The 12,794-nt window shown below is 39.7% G+C and overlaps 1 protein-coding gene across 14 annotated transcripts in view; it reads left to right on the top strand.

The window, feature by feature from the left end:
* sif (guanine nucleotide exchange factor still life) overlaps positions 1-12,794 on the top strand; it is a 51,802-nt gene that overhangs the window by 14,239 nt on the left and 24,769 nt on the right. For 13 of the 14 annotated variants that reach the window (XM_087411656.1, XM_011062788.2, XM_011062789.2 and 10 more), the window contains exons 9-12: positions 471-527; positions 608-779; positions 4,433-4,660; positions 5,950-6,079. In XM_087411656.1, the coding sequence (XP_087267782.1) occupies positions 471-527; positions 608-779; positions 4,433-4,660; positions 5,950-6,079 (587 nt within the window). The remainder of the gene's footprint in view (positions 1-470; positions 528-607; positions 780-4,432; positions 4,661-5,949; positions 6,080-12,794) is intronic. The other variant, XM_087411655.1, reaches the window with a different exon arrangement.

Here is a 12,794-nt window from a genome sequence, read left to right as displayed (position 1 = left end):
TTAATTAATATTTATACTAAAAGAATGCATTTTTTTATTATAAAAATTTATTTTTCTCTATTTCTTTAAAAAATTATTTTTCAAGTAATTATTATCAATCACTTAAAGTCGTCGCTTTGATGTAGAATTTTTTATTTAAGAAGTGTATTTCGTTGTGAAATTACTTACATTATAAGAGAATAAAGAACAAAAATCTTCTCAGCAGAAGATTTCGCAAGATTTCTTTTTAATGACTCTGTATAACATGGCATTTAAGAAATTAAATTTCAGGAGGATAATTATGTGCTATTCTAGTGATCAAGGAACATAGTCTTTTTGTGTATCCTACCGACCCGTGTTCTTTTCAAGCGAACGAATTAATTACACTTTAACTTTAACCTTTCCAGCTTTTATTAAGATGAAACTATCGAAATAATTAATTGTAAAATATTGTCATGAATAATTAAAACGAGAGTCTTTACGTTTTTCAGAATTTGCGGAAAACATACCGTTGAATGTTCAGCGCACGCCTCACGCTTCACGAAGACGTAAGTTGATCGCATGCTGAGAATGGAAAAAATACATGAGTATCGTATCCTTTGTTCGTAACCAATTATCATGATTACAGGTTCCAATTCCAACAAGTCGTCGACCCTGCCGCTGTCGTACCGCTACTGCAACGAAAGGCAGAACAGCAAGGACCGAGATGGTTATTACAGTGATCGCAACGAGATGGTGAGAGAGAAGAGAGAGCGAGACCTCGATCGGGATCGCGGCTATCTCAGCGACTACAATTCTAGGTAAATTATCGCTCCAATCCATGTTAAGATCAGCATTTGCACTGTAAGGATTTCATGCTTCCGCTTAATTCATCGCGCTTTCATTCGTCTGAACAAAAACTGAACTCAACTGAATGGTACTGAAAGAATAAATCACACGTCTTTCTATGCAAATATAATTGTCTAGTTGAATAAAAGAATAAGATTTCTCAAGTCTAAAGTATTTTTTACATGTAAAAATTATATTATAGAAAAAAAAAATCTTTATTATACCTACTTTAGCATTACGTGTAAAAATTATGTATAATCCTTGTCGTATAAGTTGTATATCAATGAAGAAACGTATGTTCGATTTAAAATAACATGAAATATGCGAAATCTTATTTTTCTCATTGATTTTCTCATTGATATTCAGTAAAAATACTTTCTCTGTAATTGGATCTATTGAAAGTCGTGCGTTAGGTATGATTTTATAATCACTTTTATACTTTATATAGAAATCCAAACGGTTCTCTACTTCTAATTACTTTTTAATTATTCTCACACCATGAGATTGAAATTACCTTTCAAACATTTTCTGAAATTTTGTATAATCTGAATTAATCGATTCATTGACACATTTCGCCTGTCCCATTGAAATATTTCTCGCACAAGTAGTACAAGATTAATTAAAGCGGACGCGCGCGATAAGGCCCGATAATAGCCATCGCCCCTTCGATTGCCAAAGGGTGCGCATCGAAAAAGGCGCGAAAGTCGCCGTTGCGAGACTTTGACATTTAAAAGAGCTGCGCTCTGCGGGCCGCTGGTGGTGGTCAATGAGACGTGCTCGTCCATTAAGGGCGACCTGGATAATATCACCGGATGTGGTATCGCCTATCGATATCCCGCGGGCGGCGCAGGAAAAAAAAAAAGAATGTCACGTGCGCCGTGAGGGATATCGATAGGCGACGCGCGTCGACGGGCGTCGCGTGGTGTCTATCGAGGTCTATCGAAGGTACGCCTCTCGATAGAGCGCTCTCGGCCAATATCGGCGCATGCATGCATCATCATCCCCGCCGGTTGCCGGCGCGTTGTGCATCACGGGTCAGCGACGGCGGCTGTCAGTGGCGAGCCGTACCGTGATAAATATAGAAATCCCGCGAGTGGGCTTCAGCTGGATGGTGAGAACGAAGAAGAAGGGTGTTCCGTGGTAGCACCGACGAAAGGAAGAAACGGTTGGAGACTCGCCCGCGCGCGATTGTCCTGCCGAGTGACTTCCGGTGCATCGAGTTGCGTTCGACGGACGGAGGAACGGGGAACGGGGTTTTACAACAAGAAATTGCGCGCGTCTCGCGTCGTGTCGTCCTAGCCTGGTGCGAGATGTAATGTAGTGGTTGGAACGGTTGCGTTGTGATGCGCCGAGTGCAGTTGTTCACGTGAATCTTTGATAAATATGATAGGTGCACGAAGAAACGTCGCTGACGAATCACTAATAAAGTAATTGCAGTTGGGTGGTGATGAATGAAAGTGCGAAATGTCGAAGGGAAGTAAATCTACGTGAATCGTTGATGACAGCAGGAAACACCACCATGGAAATCAAATCATTTTAATATTTTTGGAAGGAAGATATCTATCTCGCTGTGTGTCACTGAGATTTTAAAACTTTGAAACTCGAATGAAGCGGGATAAGATGTTTGTCGTTATTTCTAATTATAGAAAGAGACAATTTTTCGACATTTATTTTTGTCACTGTGAAAAAATGACAGGTGGATATAATTTCTAAACAGAATCGAGGAGAATAATTGCCTCGTCGAGAAGAGTGCGGCTGTCAGTCGCGCGAGAACGAAAGTAATAATTACTTCGGCGCTGGTACGTTTAGCCATATGCAAACAACGATCATTCTTTGAAAACGAATGCGATAATTATTTCATCGTGCCGCGCGTGATTGTCGGTCGGCCCGAAAAACGGAACGAGAGGAAATAATTGTTTCGCCGTTGTTCGCCACGAACGGCAAACAATCATTCGACGCACCGGCGATAATCATCCCTTCGTTATCTAGTGCAAACATCGAATTAATTACAGGGCTGATCGACGTCACCGTCAGCTTGATCCACGGTGTAAATATATCCGATTTGACGTGAACGTTGCTTGACGTCAGGAGGAGTTAAGTTAAGTCGCAACAATGAGCTACAATCAACGCAAATACAGATCGCTCGAGAGGCGGCGGGAGCCAAAGAAAATGCCGAAGATGCCGAAACTGCCGGAGAAAGTGTTCTACCGGATCCTAGATAATGGAGCCGGGGATCAATCGCGGAACAAAAAGCACGTCAAGTTCCAGCTGCTTGGCGAGGAGGACGACGACACGAAGACCGGCGTGCTCTGTTCGGATTTCTCACCCGTACCTGCACGGTACTCTGCGCGTCGTCCGTGCATAGAACACGGATAACACATTTAATCCCTTGTACTTGGATATTGTTTACGCAATGATGATTCGGCAAAAAGAGCGTTTACTTTTTGCCGAAATAAATTCTCTCGATAATTTTGATGTTTTTTTGAAATCTCGACAGAATTCCCCGCTAAACACAAATAACGATAACATTACATTAATATCGTAATTTCCCATTCAACAATATAAATGTGACATAACTCACGTTGTACGTAATAGTTACAATGTTGCGTTTAGTGGAAAAAAACAGCTTTGCAATTGTTGTAAAATTCTTTAGTATGGTTGGTCTTTCCTTTTGTCCTTGATTAGCTTATATATTTAGATCCATGTTGTTTATATAACACAAATAGCGCTAATAGTGTCTCCCCGAACGCATCTCTAATGAGTTCCTCATTAGATTTAAATGTATAAAGCTCGACTACACTGTCTTTGAAAACTTTGTTTTGTTTTAAAGCCGAAAGAGGGGAAGAGAGAGACCGAGGGAGTTGCAAGCCTCGCTTAAAGTCAAAGTTCAATGTTAGTGCAATCGGCCCTAAGCCAATTAAGGACAAGATCACTCGTATTAAAAAATTTTACAAATTGCAAGGCTTTCTCTGCTTAACGCAATTATTGTTGAATAGGAAATTATAACATTTTGTGTATGTTACTGTTACTTCGTGTTTAGTGGATCGTTGTACAAATGAAATGAGATATTAGTCTGTTTCTAACTGTTCTTAACAATCGATTTATGATACTAGCAGAGGCACGAAGGCAGAGTCATAAAAAATTGTTATTCGAGCTCGGAATTTCTTACCCATAGGACACAAACAGTAACATTACATTGATATTGTAATTTCTCACTCAACAATACAAATATAACACATGTTACATAGTTACATTATTGAGTAGGAAATTATAACATTGATGTAATCATGTAATGCAGTTTGTGTTCTGCGGATATATGTCAAATATCGTTAAAACAAGAAACGCAACATTGAAAAAAATATCTCGTACTTAGTTAACGTTTTACTCTATTAATCTATTAATTGTACAAGTGAAATATCCTTTCACGCAATTATTTTTGTATCAATTTATCAAATGATATTGTACACAGATGTCACTCGAACTGTAAGAACTTGTGTCTATTTACGTAGTGTCGAAGCGGAGCTTCTAAATACAAATACAAGGGTTTTTTTTCGCGAAATACGACAGTTACGTGATGTTACCGTATATATAACCATATGATCTACATGATGCACGATACTTGCAGATGCGCCAGCTGCATCGGGGAGTCCGCGCGCGCACAATGGTTCCGACATTCCGACGGATGGCAGTCGGGTAGCTCGACCTTCGGCTCCGGCGCTTCGAGTTCGATAAATCCAGGCTACTCGGGACACAAAAGAGAATCACCCTGGGATTCTCTACCGTCCCTGAGACACGAGGGCAGTCTCAACGACAGCGGTTACAAGTCCAACCGGACTGACTCGCTCGAGCAAAGGTGAGGGAGACAAATCCCTCACGCGTGGCCCAAGTTATTGAATCGACGATCTACGTGCGGGATCCTCGAAAAAATTTCAACACGAGATTCTAAAGATAGATTCTTTGATCGGATTTTACTTTTAGTTGTACGAGCAGCAACTCTCCCTGTAGCTATAAGTAATTTAAAAGAAGGATAATGCGCAAGAGATTTATTATTACAAGTAGAATGTAGGGAAAGATGTCCGGAAGAAATTGCGAATTTTATGGTGCAAACATGATTGGTGATTGTACGATGAACGCAGGTGATAAAATATATCTATGTAAATTTTATGATTATTTGTCATTTTTTGAAAACTTTTTTCAATTATGTATAATCGTCGGCGATGGTACACGTAGACACGTAGACTAGCTTCGCCACAGAAGAAATCATTAATAGTTATCTAAGATGTTCATAATTTTCGAACATATTCATAATTTTAAACTGTAACATTTTTCACATCACATTTATCATATGATTCAGATTTTTATTGCATTTAAAAAATATAGAATCATCTAGTATTAATTAATTTATTAATTTTCTAAAAATGTGTGAGTACGCAGTAAAAATATAAATATCTGTAGTTACAAGTTAAAAGAGTCTTTCGGCACAATGCGTACTTGTACTTTAGTGTTCTTATAGTTGATGTTCATTCGCTACCATCTACCTTTTGTTGCCATATATTGTTCGCATTGTCTTCCATACTTTCATTGTGCTCTGCGCTTCCCTCCTGCTTTTATCGCATATCTCGACTCTCTATTGTCGTAAAAAAAAAACGGTTTTATTAATCTTAATATTAGTATCCCTTACATTAGAAATAGGAGCATTAGAAATATAATTTTTGCAATATACTGTTAGTGTAAACACTAACAAAAATTTTTCACTGATCGCGCAGTAAGATATGATCGAATTTGATATAACTCAATCGCATTTGTATCTCATCATATAAATGGAGAAACACGCTCTATATATAAAATAATTAAAAAATGGTTGCCTGTGTGTAACGTCAGAGATTACGCAGCTCTCTACTCTTTAATATTTTATAAAGCTGAAAGTAAAACATGCACGAGGGATTATGAGAAATGTAGGAAAAATTTGCTACGAATTAATTTTGTAAGAATCAAGAAATATATACTTTTCCAAAATTATTTTTCAATTGAAAGCTATCGCGAAAGAGAAAGAGAGTGTGTCTGTAATTGAATGACGTTTATCTCGTATGCTTTTGTGGCATTTGTGTCGTGGTATTCAATTGGATGTGTTACATATTGCAGAGGTACTTTCGACAGACAGGACAGCGTCAGATCTGACTACATGTCCGACCGAGATGGCAGATACGGAATCGTTCAACAAGCTTCATTGGAGAGCACCGACTCGAGGCTCTGCTACTTGACGTCTTCCGAAGTGAGTTATCCAAGCACTCGTTGACCTTATCAACTTGATACATCCAAGTGCCACTCGACGATGCCTTTGTAGCGTAGTTCGTATTCATGCTATACGTGCGAGAACCTACTTGGATGTCTTGCGTTGATATTCTGCACGTCTAGAATGTAGAATCTCCGTCAGTTCCGAATAATTTTACGTTGCCGGTTGCTACAAAGCTAGACATCATAGATTATTAATAAAGATTATCTCTTAATTCACTTCGGTAATCGATAATAGTCATTGTGGAGATTAATACTTAATCCCGCGCTTAAGAATCGTGGGCGTACCGTGTTAAATATTAAATCTAATTACGCGCCTACTCTAATATTAATTAAATACGAGACGGTAATGCACATCGACCGCGGAACGTGATTGTGATTATTGATTTAACTGGAACTATTGATTTTGTGAGACAATATAAAGAAGATATACTAATACATATATGTATGTACATATGTATACATATATGTATATGTACACAAATAAATATTTTATTTAAAATATAATAAATAAAATACAATAAATTCTATTATATATATATAAAACAATTTTCTGATGAAAGTAACATATTAAATAGACGAATATACGTCTGTATGTGTGTTTACATGAAACAAAATAAAATATATTTTATAATGTTTGTTTATGTAAATTAAAATTAAAGTAAATTTGTTTTTCTTTTATTTGTATTAAAATATTAACAAAAAAGTTTAATGTTTCTCGAAATAATTACATCTTTTCATTTCATTCAAATTTTGTTACAGTCATTTCACAAATAGTAATTAAAACATGAATTAAATCATAAATTAAATATATATTGATAATAATGTTACGGTTTCCTTTATTCTCTTTATTTATATCTAACGAAAAAGTATCGCATGGGTTTTTATTGCTGCTTGGCTTTTTTTCATCTCTTGCCCTTGTTGCATGCGCACACAACACAAAACTTTCCACAAAAGCGTATTTGCGACGTGGCGCGGACGCATTATTCTTAAAGCCCTTTGAGAAGATTCTTTTTCTCTCGCGTTCTTACCATCCATTTGTAATTTAAAATGGAACGAAGTACCCAGCTGTACTTGCGAAAGCTCAAATCGATGAGCGATGGCGGCAACCGTTCCCGAAGACTGTAAAACTACTTCAAATCGAGGTAGATAAGAACTTATTTTTACATTAAAACAAATGCATCTTGTGCATTTCAATAACTAGTTCTATATTCATATTGAGACGAAAGAAATACGATTTCTACAAATCTCTTTGCGAATATGATTTATAAATGAATTCTGAATATGAAACGATCTTCTCAGCAGTTCTGTAAATTATACTATATTCTCGTAGACATTAATTCGTTCATTAATCTTATCATTCTTTATTTAATTATAACTATATAATAAATTTTACACTGAGAAAAATTTCTGATTAAAAATGAACAAATCAGAATTTTCTGGTTAAATCTATTAAATTCTAGTTGAGATAATTATATCTAATTATGATGATTAAAATTCTGATTGATATGATCAGAATGTTTTCCAACGTATATATTATAATTTCCTATTAATTAAATTGCGTCTTTTTTAAATTGTTATTGGTTGAATTGTGAAAATTTATATTTAATCTTTTTATTATTAATTTCGAATTTTTCATATTTCTACATTTTTACATTTGACTTTTTCTATCAATGTGACGTATTACACGCAGGTACATTTCGCAAACGTTCGCACAACGCCCTAGAATTACTTTCCGCTCCTAATAGTTACGAGAAATTGCGCAACTCTCGGACTACCTCCGGATGCACAAATTGCGCTCTCGCACTGGCCACGCCTATCATGTAACGGCGTTACAAAAGAGGTCAGCGCGAGGAAACGGAAATGCATGTACGTGTCGATCAATTCGCAATGTCCCATTTATAGATTACAATTCGGCAGACGAAGAATCACGCGTGTCACTTCCTTCTATTTCATCCGCAATCGCGCAACGCGTCTCGCGGGGATCACCGTGCTAATGTAATTACTTGAACTTTCAACGAGTGCATTGTGCGGGCGCATGATCCGCTCTTGTGTACGAAGGGCGTTTATGTGTGACCGAGGAACATCGATAACCTACTGACCCTGTGTCTCGTTCTCGCGAGCCGCTCGAATCCATCGCTAATGCAACCCTTTACAGAGTAAGCACCCTGTCTCGTCTCGGTTGTTTTGCACCGCAAATAGAAACGTGTAGGTGTATGGTCTAGAGATATATATGTATACACAGAGATAAGTGGAGGTCATGAAATGGGTGGAGTTCGTACGTGTACAGGAATCTGAACGCGTTTTACCGCGTACACATATATATGCATATACAAACCCCGTCGCGACATGCATATATATATATATATACATATACGTAATATGTGTGCTGCGCGATGGTGCCCATTACGAGAATCAACTGCGGAGTAATGAAGATTCTGTTAGTTATGCTTGTGCAAACGTTGACTTTTACTCGACCAATTGTCAAACAACAGTTTCTATTGTGCCACTTCAGTCTATTACGTTTTCATAGGGCAGTTATACGTAAAAGAATCGAAGCCCAGTATTCATAGTCCGTTCTTACAAGATTGTCTTAAATAACGTCTTAATACAGCTCTGTAATTACTAATTGGTTAATGACATTTTAATATAATTTTAATACTGGGAAAAATTTCTGGTTGAAAGTGAGCGAACTAGAATATTCTTTAGTTATCTCAATTAGAAATATGACAGATTCAATTAGAAAATTCTCAGAATTTTAATTAGGTAATGCAAGAATTTTTTTTTTAGCGTACTGTATTTAAAATATTTTAAATATAAAATTTTTTAATTAGGAATAAATTAAAACAAAAGATTTTAAATTGGATATAAATATATATATATATATATTTAAATTTAATCATATAAATCTAATTAAACTTACAGAGTATTAAAATTGTAAAGCTTAATTCTATTGCGAGATGATACTCTTTATTATTTAAAATAAGAAACTCCATTTCAACAAATTATTCAAATTTAATTATAGAAATCTAATTAAACTTATAGAGTGTGATTAAAGTCGTAAAACTTAATCTTATTGCGAGATAATACTCTTTACTACTGAAATAATTTAAAGGACTCCCCCCATTACAAGAAATTATTCTAATTTTACGTTACAAGTTCTACAAGTAAGAGAAAGATTCAGAAAAGTATTTCGGGAAATGTATTAGTAGCTCTCTCGAAATATAACAATCTTTCATAAAGGTCGAGGGCTTTTGCGGCACTTTGTGCGCAAAGACACGCGTCTAAGGGTTAATAGGTCGCGCCGAGATTAGCGGGCCGAGCGAGAGTAAATAAGAATCGAGCACCTCTGCATCGTTGCACAAGTCGAGCAGCAGCTTGCGCCAACAGGTGCATGCGCAAAACGCGCGCAAATCTTTCATGACTTTGATTCTTCAGCGTCGTTTTTCATCCTTCCCATCACGGTCGCGTCCCGTCAGTGACGCAGTTGCGAATCGAAAAGATCGTTGATCGACGGGCGATGCGATCGACATTAGCACGTATCTAATTCAACCATCCGCACGTATAAATCAAACGGACCGTATTGTCCCGATACGAGAGACGATACGCTCCACTGACGGCACCGACGTTTCTTATCGCCTTCCGCTGCGAGGAACTATGTTGTAAAATTCAATAAAACTTCACGTTGCTCGCATGCGCGCCAACCCGTTATACATAATCCGCGTAGGATTATTTTTTTTATACCCTTCTCCTTGATTCCCTTTACAGCGACGAAAACGAAATACACGACGGTAAACGCGAATAAAAGATCCAAGTATAGATAAAAGCCAAAGATCGGCGCATCGCGCATTCGGTCGTCCTCGGAGAACGTTTGATAAACAATGTCAATGCGATTAAAACATAGAAATTGAACATTACACCTGTTCTCTTTTCTAGTTATATTTTTACTTTGTTTAAAGACGGGAATCTTACAGAAAATAATCTTATTTTGATTATGGGAAATTTAAAAAAATATATTAAAAGGAGAGTTTAATAGAGAAAAGTATCGAAATTAATTTTACAAAACTCTGAAATTTTATGATAACGATCCTTTAGAGAAAATTGCAAAGTGATAGGTAAAGGCAGAATAGCATCGAAAAAGCTTCTCGTATAACACCGCTTAAAAGTTTCTCGCCGCCATCCTTGACGTTCGGAAATAAATTCGTTCGAGGACGCGGCTCCAGAAAAGTAACCCAGCTGCCTCTGGAGGAGACAGCATTCAAGGAAAAAGTAGAGGAATTGACCTCCATTTATTGAAATTCGTTCGAGCTCTCGATTCTCTCTCTCGAATCGTATACTCGTCATTGGGACAGTGGTAACAATCATCGCGTAGCAACTTGGCTGTCAGCGTCGATCAGTGCAACGCGTCGTGTTTCCCCCTCGCCTGTTTCTCTCCCCCCGTGCATCTCCGATGGTGCATCCCACCCCTTTCTCTCGTACCTCGTTTCGCCTCCGAAGTGTAGCTCTCCCACCTCACATCGCGGGCACTACCACCGACATCCCAGTGCCAACCACCCTTCCCTTCCACGGCATCCCACCCCTGCTATCACAGCTTTCTCCGCTCCTCCTCGCCTCCGCTCGTTCCTGCAATCCCCCTTCAACCACCACAAGGACCGAGGTATTGATTCCCCTCGCGGTAGCAGCTCCTCTTCCCTGTTCTCCAGCGGCAGTCCGGAGCGAAGCGCGTTCGCGGCTGCGGACTTGGTGACATCCGCGCGTAAGCGAGAAAGAGACGAGGAAAGAGAAAAAGGAAAAAAGCAAGCGAGAGAGAGAGAGAGAGAGAGATAAAGAAAAAAAAATAATAAAAGAGTTCCCTACATCCCAAGAAGTGCAGCTTGTTCGCTTAAACTGATCGCAATCGGTACCAACATCGGTCGCGAGACCTAACCGTTTCCAGCGGTGACAAAACTCCGCGGCGATGACGAGAGTGCTTGGTCGCGAGCTCGCATGCAAGGGGGCCCATCGATCGACGAGCGCGTATTAACGACTACGCATTAGTAGCTCGAGGACGAGCGAGCGACCTCGTGGAGAACGCGACGCGGGCACGACGCAGCTTCTTCTCCCTCTACTCAGCATCCACCGCTGCTCGCACCCGCTACCGGGGCGCTCTTGGAGAGTGCGGCTCCCGCTGATGCGCTGATGCGCTGATGCGCCGATGCGCGGGCGCCGGAAGTCGCCGAGCCGCGCGCGGTACACGTCCCCGGACACGTCGGCAGCGGCGCCAACGACTCTCGACAGCCCGCTGGAGAACGCGATGAGGACGCGCGTTCTCGTGTAAACGACAGTTCCGAACACGTAAATCACGTCCGATCCGTCTTCGGCAACGAATCCACCGCCCCTGCAGAAAGAGAGAGAGTATTCTCGTGGAGATTTCCATCATTTCTGTGCGATCATCAAGTGCGAGATTGTAAACGTTTCACGATGGCGCGTCATCTGGAAGTGGTGACAAAGTCCTCGAGGGATTCTCCGCATTGACACGGGCTGGAAGTGCAGCTATCAGCTCGGGATTTCCGGTTGAACTCGACAGGGAGAATAATACCAGAGAAGTTCTTCGGAAGTCTTTCGAAGAATTGAAACCAATTCCCAAAAATTGCGAAAGAAGGATTCTCGCAGGACGTCATTGGGCTTTGACGACGAATCTTCGCATTATGATGCGAACCGGAAATTAAGTCGCGCTGCTGATCGCTCCTTCAGGAACTCGCGCGTACCGAATTTGCGGTCGCACGTGCGAGGTCGACGAGAAGCGGTCGCTACGTGCCGGCGTGTCTCGACGATGGCAACATCGTCACTGGGTACCTGGAGCCTCTTCTCCCCTCGCGTCAACGATCAGGCTGATTTCCGCCGTGGAATAACTTCCGGAGAATCAAATATAGGTCGATCGGCGAACGACTGACTTCAGCTTACCGATATAAAAGCTACGCGAGGGGAGAGATTTTATTAGATAGATTGCGTGAAAGAAAATATATTCAAAAAGGGGGCAGAGATCAGATAAGGTGTCAGAGTTTATTCGAGAGTATATCTGAGAAGTGGTTAGTTAAAGATTGAAATAATATATTTAAGATGAAGTTGAAGGTTAGATAAAGAGGCTGAGGGAGTGTACGATGGTTTACAGCGCATTTTTCTGCGAGAGAGGAGAAAATCGATGCTTTGAGAGGATACCTATAGCAATGTGTGGAAAAGGAGGGAAATCAGCTGGAGAGGAGCGAGGATCAACATTCAAAGAGAATATCTATATGTATACCTAAGTACAGAACGAGAGAGTATTTTTCTATGGATAGTTCGTTTCTATTATATAAAGAAGAAAGAAAGAGAGAGAGATAGAAAATATTCTATATATATTATCAATCATCCCCTGTCGTGAAGACGAGAGTTGGAGTGGCGTCGTCCACGATCGTCCGGCCGTCGAGGACGACGATATCTCCCGCTGCGCCCTTCTTATTTAAGGGAGGACTCTCGAGGAATTCATATGGATTCTAGTGCAGGAATTCCTCTGCGTATAAGTACCTGCGAACACCCGCGGCGGATCTTTTGCCGCGTTCTTCGTGCGTCATAGCCCACCCTTTGAATTTTCGAGATAGTTAGATTAGACCGCACGTAGTCACAAAGTTAACGTTAGGGAGTCTCTCTCTAAGTCGTGATTGATTTTAACAGTGCAA

Source organism: Acromyrmex echinatior, chromosome 12, assembly GCF_024713525.1.
Source record: "Acromyrmex echinatior isolate Ae372 chromosome 12, ASM2471352v2, whole genome shotgun sequence".
In the NCBI taxonomy this organism is placed as follows: Eukaryota; Metazoa; Arthropoda; class Insecta; order Hymenoptera; family Formicidae; genus Acromyrmex; species Acromyrmex echinatior.
Note: the sequence above shows the minus strand (reverse complement) of the source record. Positions and strands in the feature narration are given on the sequence as shown.